At 40.2% G+C, this 21651-nt stretch overlaps 1 protein-coding gene across 5 annotated transcripts in view; it reads left to right on the forward strand.

Moving 5' to 3' along the window:
* The first annotated feature begins 1016 nt into the window (after nt 1–1016).
* Nucleotides 1017–21651, forward strand: part of SMARCA1 (SWI/SNF related, matrix associated, actin dependent regulator of chromatin, subfamily a, member 1) — a 100253-nt gene continuing 79618 nt past the window's right edge. For 4 of the 5 annotated variants that reach the window (XM_062182947.1, XM_062182951.1, XM_062182948.1 and 1 more), the window contains exons 1-9: nt 1017–1234; nt 6716–6802; nt 10010–10176; nt 10860–10960; nt 11061–11161; nt 13824–14003; nt 17881–18036; nt 19554–19685; nt 21000–21068. In XM_062182947.1, the coding sequence (XP_062038931.1) occupies nt 1064–1234; nt 6716–6802; nt 10010–10176; nt 10860–10960; nt 11061–11161; nt 13824–14003; nt 17881–18036; nt 19554–19685; nt 21000–21068 (1164 nt within the window). In that variant the 5' untranslated portion in view covers nt 1017–1063. The remainder of the gene's footprint in view (nt 1235–6715; nt 6803–10009; nt 10177–10859; nt 10961–11060; nt 11162–13823; nt 14004–17880; nt 18037–19553; nt 19686–20999; nt 21069–21651) is intronic. The other variant, XM_062182950.1, reaches the window with a different exon arrangement.

Consider the following 21651-nt stretch of genomic DNA (forward strand, 5'->3'; position numbering starts at 1 on the left):
TAAAGGCTAGCACGTAAACCTGATCAAAATAAATGGTGAGGAGAAATAAAAGTCATAATACTGTATTCAAAAATTACATTTGCATATTGTTGCACGCTTTACAAGTATTTTTACATGCACGCTTATGCTCGCTATTGGTGCTCAATTACTATGAAATAATAACGGGGATGCGAACAGGACAAGAACCAACAAATCACAGTAATTCAGTTATTAACATTAGGTACCTACCCTGTGTTGCCCCAGGTTCTGTGGAGGACCTTGACCTTGTTCTCCAGGAGTTTTAAAATTCAGTGGTGAAGGCAAAATAAGGGCTTTTGCCCACTGGCCTTCTGAGAGGTACGAGTTGAAATACGTAAAACCCACGAGTGAGGTTTTGCCTCGTTAGTGAATGTTTGCAATCAAGATATTCAAAGAGCGTGTCTCTGGCAGAATTTAGGAAGGTGGGAAGAGCACCAGCAATTGGACTCCTTTAGAGACCTGGGAAAGGGCAGTCCCTGGAGAGGTTCCGGGCTTTGCAAACGGGGGAGAAAGCCTTCGGCTTACAGTTATATGCCCAGAAAAAGTTCTTTGTGCAAGAGGGGAGGGCGCCCCGAGGTACAAAGAGCAGATATATGGGAAAGTGGATTCCGTTCGCACACGTTTGTGAGGGGAGCTCAAGCTCACTACAGGGGGCCTGTGGCAAAGGAGATTTTTAGGGGGTCGCCGGCTGCGGGTTCCCGCCTCCACCTAGTCCGCGCCTCTAGCTTAGGCAACAGTTGGTTGTGCGGGGCCGGCCCCGGGCTCTGGATGGGGAGGGGGAGTCTCGCGATCGTTGGGGGGGGGTGGGGGAAAGGGGGGAGGGTGACGGGGGGGGGAGGCCATGACGTAGAGTGGGTGGACGGAAGTGGGGCAGGGTTGAGGGTTATTTAAAGAAGGGGGGCCGCGCGAAAGGGTTGGAAGCGGAGTGATTCCCCACCCCTGCTCCATCTAGCTCTTTCCAGTGCAGCCGCCGCCGCCGCCGCCGCCGCCGCCCAGGAGCCCTCATCCCCTTCCTCGTTCCCCTCATCGTTCCCGCTCCAACGCCATGGAGCCGGACACCGCCGCAGTGGCAGCCACCGTGGCAGCCGTTGATGCGACCGCCACAGTCGTGATTGTGGAGGACGAGCAGCCGGGGCCGTCCACCTTTGAGGAGGGAGCGGCCGCCGCGGCCCCCGAAGCCACCGCCGCCACCGAGAAGGGCGAGAAGAAGAAGGAGGTAAATAGGAAGGGGGTGTGTGTGTGTGTTTGTGTGGCGGACAAATCCTGTGCAAGGTCCCTCCGAGGGGCCCAAGCCCTGACCTTTGGGCGCCGACAGGTACCGACGGAGCTCACCGGGGATGGGGGCGGCGGGCTCGTAGGGGGCGGCGGAACCGTCTCGCGTTCGCTCCCCTCCCCCTTTCCTTCTCGCCGCCGGGAGGGCGGGGGCGGGGCTGGCGCGCGGGCGGGCGCGGCGCGGCGCGGGGTGCAAGGGTGCCCGTTATCCCAGGGCTTGGGAGTGGGGGGCTTGGGAGCCCCTCGACAACCCCCGATCCCCTCCACCTTCCTGGAACTGGGGTAACGGCTTGGGGGATGGGGCCGTGCGGGAAAAAGCCTCCGCCTCTCCGTCTCCCTTCGCTCGCTCCCTCGCTCGCTCACTCGCTTACTCGCTCCCTCTCCCCCCCGCTTCCCGTCGGCCTCTGCCTGGGAAATCTGGGCCCTTCAATCCCACACTCGCGCTAACGGGGTTTGGCTGGGGCTTATTTCTGTAATTTGAATTTCAAGGTGTTAGTGGTGGAGGGGTGGAGGATGATAGGGAAGACATTTATTCCTTTGATTGGCAGTGTCGGGCTGTCGGTTGACAGAAAAAAAAAATCATCCCTTGTTCGTTTGTTCACTCTCTACTGAGGCGGGGGTGTCACCCGGAGAGAACGAGCTCTCCGCGTGGTACCCCCCCCCGCCCCCATCCAAACGCCAAATTGAGGAACCGCGGACGCTGGCTTAGGAAAATTTCCAACGTCTGCGCCCTCACCCTCGTCTGCCCCGCCCCCGACGGTATAGTGTTTCACTCCAGGGCCACCCAGATGGTCCCCCAATCCGGCCCCAAGCCTTCCAAGCTTCCGCCTCCATGCCCTAGTAGGCGCTGCTCACTCCTTGCTCTTGGACACATGCAGGTTTTTGTGTGTGTGTGTGTGTGTGTGTGAGATTTCTTAATTTTTTTTTTTTTTAAACCCAGCGTCGCGAAGATGAGCCGCTACTCACATACGTAAGGGGAGCGATCTCACATATATTAAAGCCAAATCTAGAAAATATGTATTAATTCCAGAAGGCATACTTCACATGGATTGAACATACAAATAAAACTATGAAATGCTTCAAAAAATTGCGATAAAAATAGGATGGGGCATAAGGAGTTTTGATGGTTAATCAAATAGGAGAAACGATTGTTTATGGGTAGATTTTTTCCCCCACTTATGAATAGACATATCGCAATTAAAAACGGTGGGTGATTAAAATTATGCTTTACAGATCTCAAGTGGCTTTGTCTGAATCATTGTATGATCCTATACGGCCAAATGAAAAGCTTTTCACGGAAATTAACACCTTTTGCCTTGAGTTAGAAAGTAATTTTAAATCCAGCACTTGCTTAAGTGACATATTTTACGGTTTCAAGGTTAATTAAGCAGAAAGACAATTGTAGTGCTGAGTGAAAGCCATAGAAAACATATGCATTTAAAAATCTATGCAGTACTTGGATCAGCACAGCAATATTGATGATGAAAGCTAGGTTGGTACCAACCATAATATAAGTCAAATGTTGGAAAATTCAGACTTGTGTCTAGGTGCCTTTTATTTGATAGACTGGGCAAGTGCTAAACTATTATTTTTTTTAGTATGGCTGTATAGGTTGTTGAATTTCCAGATTGTATAATTTTTTTGAATTGCAGAAAACCCGGGAGGAAGGGTCAATAGTGAAACCTGTGTAAGTGCTGAGTTGCTGCCTATGTATTCAACTACTGTGTAGCCTCAGCAGAAATCACCCTCATGGTACTTCAGTTGTCTGCTCAGGCTAGGGGAATGAAGTACCACTTGGCAGGAATTTCCTGGTTATATGAAGTTTACTACTTTAAGTTTGCCTTAAAAATCTAAATATGTTACAGATTTGACTTTTTAAAAAAATTTATTTCTTTGAGAGGCAGAGTTAGAAAGAGAGAGAGAGGTCTTCCATCTGCTGGTTCACTCCCCTAATTGGCTGCAATGGCCAGAGCCGGGCCGATCCAAAGCCAGGAGCCAGGAGCTTCTTCTGGGTCTCTCACGTGGCTGCAGGGACCCAAGGACTTGGGCCATTTTCTGCTTTCCCAGGCCACAACAGAGAGCTGGATTGGAAATGGAGCAGGTGGAACTCGAACCAGTGCCCATGTGGGATGCCAGCACCACAGGCAGTGGCTTTACCCATTATGCCATAGCGCCGGCCCATACCTTGACTTTAAGTAATGTATTAAAAGAAATTAACTTTTCATGAGCATCAGTTTTTGTACTCTGATGGTGATACAAAGCCTATTGAGATCCAGCGGGTTGTTTCCCTTCAGTTAAATAATAACTTTCCAGTTCTTCCAGTATTTTGTTGATTTTTAAAATACGTTTGTCTTGTCTCTCAGTTTCCAAGCTGTTAGCTATCATATTTTTTTTAAATGATTTACTGATTTATTTAAGAGTTACAGAGAGGGAGGGATCAACCTTTCATCTGCTGGTTCACTCCCCAAATGGTCACAACAGCCAGAGCTGGGCCAGACTGAAGCCAGGAGCCAGGAGCTTCTTCCAGGTCTCCCACATGGGTGCAGGGACTCAAGGACTTGGGCCATCCTCTGCTGCTTTCCTAGGCCATAGCAGGGAAATGGATCAGAAGTGGAGCAGCCAGGACTTGAACTGGTACCCGTATGGGATGCTGACATTCCAGGTGTTGGCTTTACCCTCTAGGCCACAATGGCAGCCCCTAGCTATCACTTTTTATGCATTATCTCACTTTCATCAGAAAGAATTTGTTAGTTTATGACAAAGGATATATGTGTGACAAAACCATAAAACCATTTAAAAACCATTGTAAAGTGCAGAAATGGTGCCGCAGCAGGGAGAGGGAAAGGATTACACCTGAACACCAAGGATAAGGTGTGCTCCTGCAGTGAAGTGCACATCTTAGTAGTGGGCTTCTGCTCTTCCTTCTTGCTGGCCTCAGTGGGCTTGCCTTCCTCTAGTAGTCTTTCTCATGTCATTTGTTGTTGCCTTGACTCTCTGTAGTATGAGAAGCCAGATTACCAAACTTGCTAGAATCGTATATCCACTAAAAAAAAAAACAGGCTTCTGGATGAGAACATTTTCTCTTTTTTCATTTTTAAAAATTAATTTATTTGAAATTTGAGTTATAGAGAGGGTATTGATCTTCCATCTGCTGGTTCACTCCCTAAATGGCCACCGTTTAGGGGCTGAGCCAGGCCAGAGCCAGGAATCTGGAATACCATCTGGGTCTCCCATGTGAGTGGCAGGGACCCAAGGAGGTGAGCCATGTTTTGCTGCTTTCCCAGGCATATTAGCAGTATGCTGGATTAGAAGTGAAACAGCTGGGACTTGAACCTGGAACTTGAACCTGGAACTCAAGGGATGCCAATGTCACAAGTGACAGCTTAACCCACTGCTCCATAATGGTGGCCCCACGAGAGCATTTTCGTGAATGAGGTATATGAGATTTAGTGAATTGACTTGCACTTAACTTGGTTTAAGTGACAACTAGATAACTTAACATTGTAGAAAATGGAGATTTTAGTTTTGGTAATGAAAATGTCAAGATAAAGGTCATGGTTTTTAAGATGAGATTTTGATGATCTTGTGTTGCATTCTTATGGTATCTAGACTACTGAACGATAACATCTATAAGGAATCATTAAGATGTCTTAGTTATCTTTTTTCTTGTATGAGAAATGTATTTTTGAAAACATAATGCATATATGTGTGTCTATGGGTATATATATGTGTATATGTGTGTGTGTGTGTGTGTAAATGCGAAGATTTAGAAGACAGGTATTTTAAAATTTGTTGTGGAAGATAGTGCCAATTAAATTACACATAGCTTTTAATAGCACTGCTCAAGAGTAGGAATTTTAATTAGCATATAATTAAATTTTTATGATATCCTACTGCAAGGTAAGGAAAAAAGTAATGCATATTCTAAATAAACTAATTTTCTGTAAGTGAAGTTTACTTCCCACAGTATTAAATATATACCTGTGTATATGAGGTCAAGTAATTCTCACTGCTTTGAAATTTGAAAACGTAGACTTTATATAGCCTTTTGAGAAATGATAAAGGTTTAGATTTTGATACTTAATTTTTCTCGTGGCCCTGCAAATGAAATAAGATTTATAGTGCAGATGACTGAAAGTGTGGGTTTGAGGGGCTCTTCAGCAGTTTTCTATTCCCAACCATCCAGGCTTACATTCACAACATATCACGTGAATGATCTACACATATGAGATGCTGTAAATCAAGGTGGTTACTTGGGTGAGAGCACTTGAATGATACCTGGTCAGAGATCCAAAGTAAGACTGTGGCTGGCATTAAGTTCCATAATCTTAGTTTGGATTTTCTCCAAGTAGAAACTTTAGTAAATATTGGAGGACATATTCATTAATTGTTAGGTGCATACTTTTCTTATGTGTAATGTCACACAATCTGTTGAGTTTTTGCTCTGTTTTCAGATTGGTTGACAAATCCATGATGAAACTGACAGAGCTTCTATAGTTTGTGTTTTGACTTATGCAGGGACTCTGTTAAAACAGAAAAACTCTTGAATTGGCTCTTAATGGGTAGATTTTATATTTTCATTATTTTGTTTCTTGATTTCTTATAGAAGTTCTCTATTTGTGTTTGCAAATACAAGTGGATCTTTACAAAGGATAGAACCATGATATAACCTCCCAGATAATTTCACTATTGTTAAGTTGCTGATTAATGTTAGTTTTCAGTAAAGTGCAACTTGTAAAGCATCGAGGGTTAGTAGTTAATAGCCCTGATAAGCTGCTGCTACAAAGCATTTATGTACCATAGTTTAGTTTTTTTTCATTAGAAAAAATGTTCATGTCAAAAGTTTGAAAACCATTCTATTAAATTATTTTGAATATATATGATCACATTGAATTACATAAAACATTTAAATAGTCTAATTGGACTATGAAAACAATTTAAAAAATATCTTTTCAGGGACAGAAACCACAGTCATTACTTCTGGAAGTCTGGCTTGTTTCTGTTACATAAAGAAGTGTTTCTGAGAATTAATATTTACTTTTCTTGAATTCCTTGGTTTGTGGTTGATAATATTAGCCTGTTTTATATTTTTCAGTCCTTTTTTAATGGTTACACATCTTCTTATGCTTTAAATTAAAAAGTACATGAGGAGACTCAGTGTTTCACCTCTTGGTTTTATTCTATTTAATATAATTTCAAGACTTTTCAGATTTTTTTTTTTGGTTGGACCTCAGGTGCAAGGAACAGGATTAATTGTAAGGCTTAATTCATAAATTCTGTCATCATTGGTCCATGCATGTCCCACATTGATTTATTTATTTAATTATTTTAATTACTTTTTGCTTTCTGAAAATGAGAACATTTTTTGACCAGTTTCAAGACCTTGCTTTGCAATTTGATGATACTTATTTCTTTGACGTTCTAGAAAAACATTTCTCCCTTTCAAGTCAAGCTTGGCATGAAAGCTTCTAAATCTGAAAAAGAGATGGACCCAGAGTATGAAGAGAAAATGGTAAATATACTCTTGGGTAGAATGGTGAATGTGTAGCTAATTTTTATAGAGGAGATTAAAACAAAAAAATGCATGTGTATGTATAATGCATAGAGAATCATAGATTTTGGAACTGGAAAGTAATTTGCTATATAATCTATCACAAGAGTTTTGTTGAAAAAATTAATCTCACTTTTCAGATGAGTAAATTGAGGATCAGAGGAACTGCATGGAATAGTTGGTGTTATAAGCATATATCCTCATTCTTATTCAGTTTTTTACCCCATAATAAAGTGCATTATGCTCTAACCATTTTTCTTCTTATTAAAAATATTTGTTAATTGCGGCCAGCATGGTGGCATAGTAGGTAAAACCACTGAGTGAGATGCTGGCATCCTGTATGGGTGTCAGTTTGACTCCCGGCTGCTCCACTTCCAATCCAGCTCCCTGCTAATGCGCCTGGGATATGCAATGGAAGGTGGCCCAAGTGCTTGGGTCCCTCTCTTTGTCTCTCCATTTTTCTGTAACTCTTTCAAATAAAATAAAATAAAGCTTAAAGATTTATTTATTTGAAAGCAGAATGAGAGAGAGGGAAGGAGGGAGGGAGGGATATCTTCTATGTATGGGTTTACTCCTCAAATGGCCATAACCACTGGGGCAAAGCCTGGAGCCAGGTGCTTCATCTGGGTCTCCCAAGTGGGGTGCAGGGACCCAAGTACTTGGGCCATCTTCTGCTGCTTTCCCAGGTGCATTAGCAGGGAGCTGAATCAGAAGTGGAGCAACGGACACTCAAACTGGCACCCCATGGAATGCCAACATCACAGGCAGCAGCTTAACCTGTTGTGCCACAAAGTTGGCTCCTAATGTAAATATTTTATCCTTTAAGTGAATATATCAATAGTAATATCACTGTGGTTTTGTGACCTGAAATAAGTTGGGTCACAAGGCCAGATTGATACTTTTTTCTTTCTTCTTCTTGCTTTGGATATAAAAGGTATCTCAAAAATTTCATGGGAAATGGAATTAAAAGATTGTTTTAGTGCAAATCATTCTTGAAATACACACATAGTTTTTCCTAAATATGCATTTTCCAGAAACTGAAGACTCTCTGTATGAATGAATGCTACACATTAATGAAACATGTAATGTGATAGTATAATTTCTTGAGGGAAGAATGCACATTTTACCTTAGTTATGGTGACATACCACTCTGCTCTATATTTAATTTTTAGTCACTGAACTTGATACTTTTGCTTTGATTTTAACTGTACTTTTACACCCTTGGATCTTTCAAAAAGTTAATGGGTAGTTGAAACTCGTTTTTTTTTTTTTTTCCCTTAAGAGGTTGTTTTGCCGTCGTATTATAAGTAGAGATGAAGTACTTTTTTTGGTTGTTGATAGCTGCTTTACAAGCCTGTGTGTCATAAGGTTTAAGGGCACATTCTACATAGACAATTAATGTTGTAACAACTCTGAAAACAACATTCCAGTGAGGATAATACAAGATGGAAAGTTTCTGGCCTCTTTCCAACTAACGGTCTGAATATATCTGTCTAACTCTTGTATATATGTTAATGAGCTCCTCTGTAAGTTTCTGGTGTTATTAAGTATGCATCCGTCATTAGCAATCAAGTATTCTCTAACCTGTGGTTAGAAAGTGACTTTGAATTTTAAAAGATCTGTATTTTTTCCTTTATCTAGAGTGGTGCGCATACCTTGAAAGTCTTTTGTTGTTGTTGTTGTTTTATTTAAAAAAACTTTTACTGCATTTGTTTGGTATAAGTTGAATGATGCTTTACAGCTGATTGAAGAATTAGAGTGTATATCAATCTTTAATAATTAATAAGTATTAACCATTTCTTATGTATGTGCGAGTATATATTTTTCTCTCAAATTTTGCTCACTTGGGGGAGAATCTTTCATATTACAAGCACAAAGTACCATTTTCCAGATCATTGTCATTGAGGAGAAGAATGTTACATTACTGTATCATGATATTGAAGATATTTTGAGAAATTACACTGTATGCTTTCAGTTATTTCCAGGTGCAGCTTCAATCTGAAAAATTTAGTTTATGGTATATATATATAATCTCATAGTAATTTCTATATTGGGGGTGTGGTATTATGCTTAATTTTGTTACTGTTTAGGAAAAGAAAAACAGTGCTTTTGGAAAAAAAAGTATTTGCTTTTTGATCTCAGCTGTTATTTATTTATTTGAAAATCAGAGTTACAGAGAGGGAGAGGCAGAGGCACAGAGAGAGATATCTTCCATCTGCTGGGTCATTCTCCAAATGGCTGAAATGGCCAGAGCTGGACTGATCTGAAGCCAGGAGCTTCTTTCAGGTCTCCCATGTGGGTGCAGTGGCCTAAACACTTGGGTCATCTTCTGCTACCCCTCCCAGGAGCATTGGTTGGGAGCTGGATCAGAAGTGGAGCAGCTAGGACTCGAACTGGCACTCATATGGGATGTGGCACCACAGGTGGCAGCTTTACCTGTTATACCATGGTGCTGGCTCTGATCTCAGTTGTTTAAGAAGGGTACATCTTATTGGGGCATTTACCAGATCTGTCAGATAATTTGGCTTCTATTTAAACTATTAGAAAGTTTTTTCATTCTGTTACCTCTTAGCTGTGGAAGCTTGGGCAAGTTTTTTTTTTTTAAAGATATAATGATTTATTTGAAAGAGTTACATAGAGAAGGAGAAGCAGAGAGAGAGAGCGCAAGCGAGCGAGAGCGAGAGAGGGAAAGGGGTCTTCCATCTGCTGGTCCACTCCCCAATTGGCTGCAATGGCTGGAACTGAGCTGATCTGAAGCCAGGAGCCAGAAGCTTCTTCTGGATCTCCCACGCAGGTGCAGGGGCCCAAGTCCTTGGGCCATCTTCTACTGCTTTCTCAGGCCACAGCAGAGAGCTGGATGGGAAGTGGAACAGCCAGGACTCGAACTGGCACCCATATGGGATGCCGGCACTGCAGGCAGTGTCTTTACCCACTATGCCACAGCACCTGCCCCAGGCAAGTTTTTTTGCCCTCCCTGTGCCTTAATATTATCATCTGTGAAATGGAGATTATGCTAGTGACTATCTCATAGGTTTCCCAAGAGAATTAAGCAGGTTAGTATATTTGAAGTACTTAGAGCATAGTACAAAGTAGGTGCAGTGTAAGTGTTAAATAATATTGAATGACAAAAGGAAAACCTTTCCCTTTTTCTTTTGTTTTGCAAATTAGAAAGCAGACAGAGCAAAGAGATTTGAATTTTTACTGAAGCAGACAGAACTTTTTGCACATTTCATTCAACCTTCAGCACAGAAATCTCCAACATCTCCTTTGAACATGAAATTGGGACGGCCTCGAATGAAGAAAGATGAAAAACAGAGCTTAATTTCTGCTGGAGAGTATGTTGGCATCTCTCTCTGCTTCTTCTTCTGCCCATCCCTCCTTCTCCCTCCCCTCATATGCTCCTTTCCTCTTCACTTAGTCTGTATAACTTCATATGACAGCAGTTAGTTTATTGCCAATGTAAATATGTTTGGGGGGCAATAATATATTTTTTTCTCACCAGAAGTCAATCAGTAAAATTACAGGCTGGTTCTACTCCATTATTTATTTATTTTTTAAGCAATCTGATTTTTTTTTTGGGGGGGGGGAGGAGTGTTTTTAAAGATGAATTTATTTGAAAGGCAGAGTTACAGAGAGGGAGGGTTCTTCCATCCACTGGTTCACTCCCCAAAAGCCAGAGTTGTCCAGCCTGAAACCAGGAGCCTGGAATTCCATCCAGGTCCCTTCCCAAGCACTTGGGCCATCTGCCTCTGCTTTCCCAGGTGCATTACCAGGGAGCTGGACCAGAAGCCGAGCAATGGGGACTCAAACCAGCACTCACATGGGATGCTGGTATTGCAGGCGGTGACTTAATCCACTGTGCCACAACACCGGCCCCGGTTCTGCCCAATTCTACACTTCCAAGCCAGACCCTATATGTTTTACCCTTTTTCCATAAAAGATAGTAACAGTGTACGTGACTTTAACTGATAGCACTGTGGTCAGGGTGAATATGAAAGAATTTCCTTTGTTATTCCAGTAACCGTCACAGGCGCACAGAACAAGAAGAGGATGAGGAGCTCCTGTCGGAGAGTCGGAAAACATCTCATGTGTGTGTGAGATTTGAGGTGTCCCCTTCCTGTAAGTCCTTCGTTGCTCATGTCCTTTCAGTCTGGTTTTAGAAAAAATTTGCTTGAGTGTGTGCACGAAAATGTGAGATGGCCTTGATTTCTTTTGTCAGATGTGACAGGAGGACCGCTGAGAGATTATCAGATTCGAGGACTGAACTGGTTGATTTCCTTGTATGAAAATGGAGTCAATGGTATTTTGGCAGATGAAATGGTAAGGAGTGGGTAGCTAAAGACACTCTCTCGGTTATCAGTGCTTTTTAATGTCATTGTGAAAAACCCGAGCTGACCTGGCCCCTCATACATGGAGGCCTTATTTGGTTCTTAGAACATAAAAGGTATTTTTTAAAGTCTACAGTTGTTTCTTTGAGTAACCTCTAGAACATGAACATGAAGGCCACAAAATTCTGATGGAGATTTCCTCAGATGCTACGAAAAACCCTCCTTGTGCTTTTATTTTGTTCTTGTTCACACGCTGGCTTCCAGGAAGCTCAGAGCCAAGTTGAATGCTAAAATGGAGCATCAGTATAACCTTTAATGGTCTGCTCTTTGTGTCTTTTCCTATTCTTTACCTTCTAGTCTTACTTTCCTTGGTGCCTCTTTATTTCTATTTTACCATTAATTTATGTTCCATGTTTTCATTGTAGGCCACCTGAAACATGTTTTCATTGTAGGCTACCTGACATCCTTTTGGGAATGAGGTGGGGTATATAAACCAAACAATAAATGAATGAATGAATGAATGAGTGAATGCATGAATGAAAATATCTCAATTTGTGAGTAATGAAAAAGTGAATAAATGGGATAAGGAACAATAAAAAAGCATTGTTGAGTCTTGATACAGTGGAATATCAAGTTGGGTGGATTAAGAAAAAAGATAAGGAATGGTGGACATGTAAATCAAATATTTGAAGGGAAAAACTAAGGCCATACGGCATACAAATTCAGCAGGTAGGGGGTAGATTTGTATTTTAAGCTTAAATCAATAAAATATGACTTAGAGGGCAGGAAAAGTTTTAGTTCTGTAAAGCTCAATGGTACTCATAGTTATGACTCTAGAGCTATCACTGTTATCCTGAGGAGCTACGTGATAATATGTGCTGTCCAGCATCTGCTATAATAGTCAATTGTGTAGATACTCATTGGCTGGGCAACTGTTAGGTTTGTGGTAGAGGAAGGATCCTTTAAATCAAGGGTGGGGAACCTTTCTTCTGCTAAGGACCATTTGGAGATTTATAACTTCATTTGGCAGCCATACAAAATCATCAACTTAAAAATTAGGCTGCTATAGATTTATTGAATTTTGAGTCCCGCCTGCTGTTGCCTTGGCAGGGCAAGACCACATGATTTTGAGGGCTTTTATATGGCCCACAAACCTGACATTCCTTACCCCTGCTTTAAATCAAAGGTCTGTAGCCTCTTGTATTCACTAGGGATCTTCAAAAAGTTCATGGAAAATGCATGTATTATAGAAAATCTATGCATGGATCTCAACATTTTTGCACCAGAATAAACTTATTTTTTAGATTCCATTTTCCATGAAGTTTTTGGAGTCATCCTTGTATGTGTTCTGGTTTGAGGACTACAGATAGCTCCGAGGGGGAGGAGCTTGGCTAATTGGGCAAATGGAAGACCAGGACTATTTGTCCAAGCATCTCTTGGCTGAAGCCTGTCTAAGCATGAAGGCTGTAAATATCCTTAATGTTGAATTTATGCTGGCACCAGGTGTGTTTTAATTACTGAAAAAGAGAAAGACACTTTAAGGAGAAAAATAAAATTTGGAAAAAATTTTAAATTCTGTTGCATAGAAATAACCACAGTGAACATTTTGGCATATTTCTTTTTAGTCTTTCTTCTGATTGTATTTATTTTTGCATTGTTGAAGTCATATAATACATCTAATCTAGTATTGTGATTTTTTAAATTCATATATATTTTTTCATGTATTAGAGCATTTTGTGAAAATAATTACTTCATAATAATTCTAAGGAGGTGCCATAATTTCATTCAGCTCTTTTCTTATTGCTATTCTTTTGGCTTCCCTGGTGTATATTACTAATAATGCTGTTATGAGAATCTTGTAACTGAGTTTTTCTATATCACTCAGATGTTTTTTTCCATAGGATTCTTAGAAGTGGAATTACTGGGTTAGGCAGTGTAAACATTTTAAGGTTTTGAAACCCTGTAAAAATACTTTAAGATTAGGCTGATAAGAGGAAATGTATCCCTTGCTTAGTGATAAATGGTGTGAGGTCAAATACCAAGGATGTTTGTTGTTCGGTGATGGGCTTATAAGTGTTCAAGATACTATTTTTTTAAAAAAGTCCACTGGACTAAGTGGTCACTAGGACCCTTTCTGATGGCAAAGTTATGTTCTTTTGTTTGTAAGGTCTTTAAGATTGTAAGATGCAAATACAGAACCACAATCCCCTTGAGATACATAGTCTGAAAATTTATAATGTCTGGGTTGTAATAATATTGGGGACAATAGGAAAGACTGGTTATCTAAGCAGGTTTGCAAACAAAGTGTGTCTTTATTTAGCAAAAGCACACAGAATGCTCAATTTTTCAACAAGTAGAAAAAATTATGGGGATTTCTTGCTCCTTTAGGAGTAAAAAATGTCCTAAATAGAAAGTTGTTTGTTGAATGACATCTTAAGTTCTTTCTTGTTTTTTGTGTTCACAGTAAGTACTGAATTGGAATGCTTATTTTCTTAAAAAAAAAAAAAGCAAACTAAAGCCTTTGTACTTTTCCTTGATAGAAATATGATGTCCTATGTGAGTTAGTTGGAAATATCTTTTATAATGTTTTTGATAAACTTGTTTTATTAAAGAAAGAACATTGATGCATTTTTCTGTTTGTGATGATAATGCAGGGCCTTGGTAAGACTTTACAAACCATTGCTTTGCTTGGTTACCTGAAACACTACCGAAACATTCCTGGACCTCACATGGTTTTAGTTCCAAAGTCTACTTTACACAACTGGATGAATGAATTTAAACGATGGGTCCCATCGCTCCGTGTTATTTGTTTCGTTGGAGACAAGGATGCAAGAGTAAGTGGCAATCAAGTTTAAAAAGGCAGACACAAGTAACATTATTTTTGCAGTTAAGTTACGTACTACTGATTTTAAAGACATTGAAGTTGATTATTGTTGTTACTAAATAATACTTAATTTGTACTGATTCTAAGTTAGGCCCTCTTGTAGGTGCTTTGCATATATTAATTAATTTAACAGAACACTCCTATGTGGTGTATGCATTACTTATTAAAGAACAATCAATACACTGTTATGCTTCATCTGTATTGATTTTTAGCTTACTTGCTCATTAGCCTAAGCAGTTTTGAATCATACTTTTAAGTAACTTTAAAAAAAATCTTATCTTATTGACAGCATATCTTATGAGTGATTCCATCATTTATACTATTTTGAAGCTAGATATATGTATAGATCTATGGCTTAAATTTTTTATTTTAAAATTTTTGACTTTTGACTTGGTATAGATTTGCACATGCACACATACACAAATGGAACCTATTGTATATGTACAGAGAACCTTGTGTTTTGTGTTTATGTTTCAGTTTGTTTTCAGTTTGTGTTTCAGTTTGGCCTTTGAATAGAAAAATACATGTTTATATATCTTCTCAGATTATATTAGAAACTGAGCTTTTGAGAGGAGTATTTAAATTATTTATTTGTCAATCTGGTAGTCTAGTTATTTTTGGACTATGGAATTAGTCTAAATTTAATAAATTATGCAAAATATCTAAAATGAATAATCAGCTTAGAGAGCATATTATTATTATTTTTTTTGAGAGGCAGAGTGGACAGTGAGAGAGAGACAGAAAGGTCTTCCTTTTTGCCGTTGGTTCACCCTCCAATGGCCGCCGCGGCTGGCGCTGTGACCTGCGCATCGCGCTGATCCGATGGCAGGAGCCAGGTGCTTCTCCTGGTCTCCCATGGGGTGCAGGGCCCAAGGACTTGGGCCATCCTCCACTGCACTGCCTGGCCACATCAGAGAGCTGGCCTGGAAGAGGGGCAACCAGGACAGGATCGGTGCCCCGACCGGGACTAGAACCCGGTGTGCCGGCGCCGCAAGGCAGAGGATTAGCCTAGTGAGCTGCGGCGCCGGCCTTAGAGAGCATATTATTAAACTTTGTCTTTATTTTGCATACAGAGAACATAGTTTAAAGATTTATTCTATTTTTACATTTTAGATAGGTGATCAAAAGATATTCTCAAAGAATGGTAGCATAATGAATTATGTAATTTCCTCATCTTTTGTCTTGTAATTATGTAATTTTTTGACATTCAACTTAGAAATAATTTAAATATTGAGAGAGAGGTGGGGAGAGAGAAATCTCCATCTGCTGGTTCATTTCCCTTATGGCTACAACAGCTGGGATTGCGCTAGGTCAAAACCAGGAACCAGGAATTCCATTATGGTCTCCCATATGAGTGGCAGAGGCCCAAGTACTTGAGCTATCTTCTGCTGCCTTTCCAGTTGCATTAGCATGGAGCTAGATTGAAAGTGGAGCAGCTGGGACTTGAACCAGTGCTCTGATATGGGATGCTGGTGTTACAGCTGGTGGCTTAACCCACTGTGCCACAATGTTGGTCCCTAGGCTTATGTTTTCATCATTCCTCAGCAAAAATGTAAAGTGTAAATCAGTAGCTTTCATCTGTATTATATGGAATCCAAGGGTTTCATGAAGTACATCTACGAGGTTTTTTTTTGTTTGTTTTTTTTTTTTATTTTTTATTTTTTTATTTTTGACAGGCAGAGTGGACAGAGAGAAAGGTCTTCCTTTGCCGTTGGTTCACCCTCCAATGGCTGCTGCGGCCAGAGCACTGCAGCCGGCGCACCACGCTGATCTGAAGGCAGGAGCCAGGTGCTTCTGCTGGTCTCCCATGGGGTGCAAGGCCCAAGCACTTGGGCCATCCTCCACTGCACTCCCCGGACCATAGCAGAGAGCTGGCCTGGAAGAGGGGCAACCGGGACAGAATCCGGCGCCCTGACCGGTACTAGAACCCGGTGTGCCGGTGCCGCTAGGCAGAGGATTAGCCTGTTGAGCCACGGTGCTGGCCCATCTACGAGTTTTAAAGAAAGAGTGGATTATTTTAATATGTGACTGCCCTATCTCTGCCCTGTGGGAGGTTGGGATTCTGGTATCTTGAAAAATTTCTTAATCTTGAAAACCAATTTTCAAATTCAGTTGTTTTGAAATTGTGAGTTGCCATCCATTAATGAGTTGTGAAGTTTGCTTAGTGAGTGATGACAACAAGTTTTAAAAACACTGAGAGAGAAGAACATAGAAAATAGCATAGTGTTTTCATACTGCAGTAATGTTAGGTATTATTTTGAGAAAGTTTTGCCTTTTTCTAGGTACACATGCTCAAACATATATGGGTATACTGGATTGTAACTTAAAGTGTGATTTTACTAGGGGCCAAGGCTGATTACATGTGTAATTAGTGTATAATATTCAGTATTGAGAGATTCATGTTGATATGTATGTGGGAGTCCAGATCATTATTTATAGACATATTTGAACCTTAATACCATATGGGATGATAAGTATAGTGAGTCTATTTTCTTGGCCTTCTGGACCTTTTCCTCCTACCGATAACAGTAAGTTTCTTCTCTTTTCTTTCTTATAAAAGTCAAATCACTGGGGCCGGCACTGTGGCACAGTAGGGTAAGCCTCTGTCTGTGGAGCCAGCATCCTATACGGGCGCTGGTTCATGCCCCAGCTGTTCCTCTTCTGGTCCAGCTCTTATACCTGGGAAAGCAGTAGAAGATGGCCCAAGTCCTTGGTTCCCTGCACCCTCATGGGATGCCTGGAGGAAGCTCCTGGCTCCTGGCTTCAGATCAGCCCAGCTCTGGCCATTGCAGCCAACTGGGGAGTGAACCAGCAAATGGAAGAGCTTTCTCTCTGTCTCTCCCTCTCTAACTCTACCTCTCAGATAAATAAATAAATAAATAAATAAATAAAATCTTAAAAACACAAAACAAAGCATCTATATTGTTTACAAGGTCTATTTTTCACTCTTGAATAGATTTTTATTAAGTTTTATTAATTTGAAAACAGAATGAATGAATGTCCTCTACTAATTCACTCCCCAAATGCCCACAACAGCCAGGGCTGGACCAGGCAGAAGGCAGCAGCCTGGAACTCATTCTGGGTCTCTTATGTGAATAGGGCAAAGACCAAAGCATCTTTTGCCTGCCAGGGTGTGCATCGGCAGGAAGCCAGGGAAGTAGAGCCAGGACTTGAACCTAGGCACTCCCATTTGGGATGTGATGTGCCAAGCAGTGTCTTAACTGCTATACCAAAGGCCTGCCCCTAAAGAATCTTACATTTCATATAGCCTCCTGCACTACGTAGAGCAAGTCTATTTTGTAAAAGGCACATGTGTAACTTCACAGCAGTAGCAGAGACCTCACAAAACAGTGGGGCTTCTGTGACTCCTTAAAAGTGTATGACTCTTCCTTGTTAGAATATGAAGGGAGCATACAAGAGTTCTTAAAAAGTTGGACTCTATCCTATGTATTGAGTTCTAGTTGTTGAAACTTTTGTATTAGTAATTCTTGGATCTTTGTAAGAATATGATGTTCAAAAAGTGTTACTTAGTCCTTGTCCTTTGGGTAACTTAGCAATCTAGCAGTCTTCTGGTGATAGGTAGTTTTCTAGGATGTTGAATATGCTATATATCTGTAAGGGAAGTCCTGTTCTGTGTCTGTTGATGAGTATGTTAATGTATCTTCCAGATAATTGACTATAGAGGTGTCTTTGTGCCTCAATTTTCCCATGTCTAATGCAGATGGGACTATGTGATCTTCAGGGTCTCTTACAGTTCTCCTGAAAATTTTATTCTGCGATTGTGTTATCAACATATTCTAAAAGAAAGAACTTTTCTTTTGCATTAGGCTGCTTTTATTCGTGATGAAATGATGCCAGGAGAGTGGGATGTATGTGTTACTTCTTATGAAATGGTAATTAAAGAGAAATCTGTATTCAAAAAGTTTCATTGGCGATACCTAGTCATTGATGAAGCTCATAGAATAAAAAATGAAAAATCTAAGGTAAGTTCTCAATATCTTTATTAAAACTTTCATTTAATTGCCAGGTCTACCAATTCACTTTTCTGTATTCAAAATACAAAAGTGATGGAAGATTGTTATTTTATTCATTGAATATGAAATGTGAATAAAAGTCAGTTTTTAATATGATTGTTAAGTCTTGAGTTATTGAATACAGGGCAAATTAGATTTGAACACAGTTTTTAATGTAAAGAAAATTAGGTATTTATTTGCCATACCTCCTGTTGCAACCTAACTCTGTACTTAGTGGTATTTTAATATTGTTGAGACTATGTGGTATACAAATATCATTTGCATTGACCTATTTTTATTAAGGAGCTACCTTTTGTGAACTCATATGGATTAGAAAAAATAATTTTCTGGAATGATCTGACTTGTGTGAATTACAATGTGGTGTTAACATTGAAAACTGTCAATATTTTTTGCCATTCAACTCCATCAATAGTAGAAAGCTTCAGTTATAATAATGAACCTCTCTTTGGATCACTGGGCTACTTTGGGAGAAACAGGGACAGAACTGCAACAAAACTACCAGGTGGATCACAATAATTTCAAATTGGAACTGATACATGAAAAGAGGACGCATGTTAGAGAATAATTATTTAAGAGCATTATAAAATGTGCATTGTTGTTAGATTTGTGTTACTTTATCCAGATGGCCACAATGGCCAGAGCTGCGCCAATCCGAAGCCAGGAACCCGGAGCTTCTTCAGGGTCTCCCTCGCAGGTGCAGAGGCCCAAGGATTTGGGCCATCTTCTACTGCTTTCCCAGGCCATAGCAGAGAGCTGGATCAGAAGTAGAGCAGCCGGGACTCAAACTGAACTGGCGCCCATATGGGATGCCAGCACCGCAGGTGGTGGCTTTACCTGCTATGCTACAGCTCCAGCTCCATTACCTTATGCTTTTTACTTGTTAATTTTTGTGGTCTTATATTTAGAGAGTTAATAGAAGGTACCAGGGATCAATTAAAATGCACTGAATTCTGATGCTTAAAAGTTGGGATTAGGAAAGTTAGCACTTTGCTAGGTTTGTAGATGAATGTGGTTGGTGGAAAGGAGGAGATTTTGTTGTATAAAGCACCTAGCCTGGTTTCCGTGGAGAAGTTCAGACATTTTGTGGATCCAAAATGGAGAAAATATATTTTCTTAAGTGGGAGAGGAGTCTTATGTATAAATATGGTCTGTACTGTTTCAGGTATAGAAATGCCTAGAATATTGGTTCAGGTGTGCTTCACTGTAGCAGTCTCTCTTGAACTAGGATGCTTTTCCATAGAATTTAATTGTTAAGTTTTATTGTATCAAGTGGACTTCAGAGGAAGACTCGTTAGAAAATGGAATTAAAAGATAAGTTTATTTTGGTGCAAAACATATTGAAATCCATGCATAGTTTTTTTCATTATATGCATTTCCATAAACTTTTTGATGGACTCCTATGTTCAAAAATGTATTTGAATGCTGAGCTTTCTACTAAAACAATGTTTATATAAATATTTTTCTAGCTTTCAGAGATTGTTCGTGAGTTTAAGTCAACCAACCGTTTGCTACTAACTGGAACACCTTTGCAGAATAATCTGCATGAACTATGGGCTTTACTCAACTTTTTATTGCCTGATGTCTTTAATTCTGCAGATGTAAGTTTAAACTTTGATTTATTATGTTCACAGACATTTGTTTTTAAAAGCATAGATTGCAGATGGAAATTTCTAGTTCTTTTTCACATATAAATTCTTTATCTCTGTATTTTGGTTTTCTCAGGAAATAGTTCTTTTTCTTTTTAAGGTTTATTTATTTATTTGAAAAGCAGTGTTACAGAGAAAGAAAGAGAAGGAGAGACAGAGATCTTCCATCCGCTGGTTCACTCTTCAGATGGCCCCAACAACCAGAGCTGGGCCGATCCAAAGCTAGGAGCCAAGAGCTTTCTTCTGGGTCTCCCACATGGGTGCAAGGGCACAAGCATTTGGGCCATCTTTTGCTGCTTTTCCAGGAGCATTAGCAGGGAGCTGGATCAGAAGTGGAGCAGCCAGGACTCCATGTAGGATACTGGCGCTGCAACGGGTAGCTTTACTTGCTATGCCACAGTGCTGGCCCAGGAATAGTTCTTAAGTACAAAATTTTAAAATGGAGCTGTTCAGAGAATTAGTGTGTTTTTCTTCTTTGAAATCAACCTGCCTATGTAACTTTGTCTTTGTCCCATTGCTACCATAGCTCATAATGTTAGATACTATGAGTTCAGAATAGTGCCTTCAACATTTTCTTTTCATTAAATTGGAGGGGCTTGAAGCATATTTCCATATGCTAGTGTGGCAGGTAGAAAATTTAAAATGACCTTTGATCATCATAGGCTTTAATATTTCATGAGTGCTAAAGAGCTCATATGTGAGCCGAGACACAACACATTTTGTAAATGTGTAATTTCTATTGTTTTTTTTTTTATCATGAACACAAATTTATACCAGGTCAGCAAACTGAACTGAGTGATTTAAACAATTTGGGGCTTGATTTTTCCCACTACTGCTATTAATCAATAATGAAACGTACCAAGTTCAGCTGTCCATTGGTTTGTATACTTTATCTTGCTTTTGTCTGTTTTTATTGTTTGATAACATGAATATTTTCATTAGCATTATACATCCTTGATTTTTAATTCTTACTCTGATTTTTCTTAACTAGATAAATGTTATTGTGGTATGAGGAAGCCTAATAAATGTCTTTTAAGGAAAAAAAATGCTGATGGATTTCCTGTATAATGGGGTTCCAATTTTGTTAACTATTCAAATGTTTTACCTCTTTTTGGAATTACATAATATTGGCCATGATAACTGATACACTTTTGAAAGTACTTTTAAAATGAATTCTTTCTATATTGATTGTGTATGAATTTATAGAATATTGATGTTATTTTACAACGCTGTGCATTTAATGGCAGAATTTCCACCTCTCCACAGGACTTTGATTCCTGGTTTGATACTAAAAATTGTCTTGGCGATCAAAAACTTGTGGAAAGACTTCATTCAGTAAGTAGTAGCAGACAAGCAAGTTTGGTACTTAAATATACATAGCTGAGTCTGAAAACAAACTGCCAGAGAACCTGTTGGAACTTGTGAGTTTGCCTCTTGGCTTATCTCACTGCTTCTTCCTCCCAACATTTTGGACAGCCTGTTTGGTTAACAAACTCCAGTGTCTCTCTAGCCTCTCCGAACAACACTTTTCTTGCCGGCTCTCCCCCAGGGGCCGATTTGGGCATCTCCAGTAGAGGCCGTTGGCATTCCCTCTGTCTGCTAGTGCATAGGATGACATCAGTGTCTCCTTCCTTCCCCATTGCCATTTCTAAACCACTGCCTCTTAACCATCACATGTAAAACTCGTCCTTTGAGGGGCGTGCTATCTTCCTTTTCCACCCTTGGCCCATTCTCTACCATCTCTTCATCACTGGGTGACTCCCTCACATTCATTGGACACCACTTTTCCATCATTGGATAACAAGTTTCTTAGTTCTTTCTATCTCTTGCACTCATGTTACTACTTCTGTATCTGTTCTGTTACCACGCAGAGATCTCTGGTTCCTGGAGCTTGGCTTTTTGTCTCCATGTATCAGCC

This window comes from Lepus europaeus, chromosome X (assembly GCF_033115175.1).
Source record: "Lepus europaeus isolate LE1 chromosome X, mLepTim1.pri, whole genome shotgun sequence".
In the NCBI taxonomy this organism is placed as follows: domain Eukaryota; kingdom Metazoa; phylum Chordata; class Mammalia; order Lagomorpha; family Leporidae; genus Lepus; species Lepus europaeus.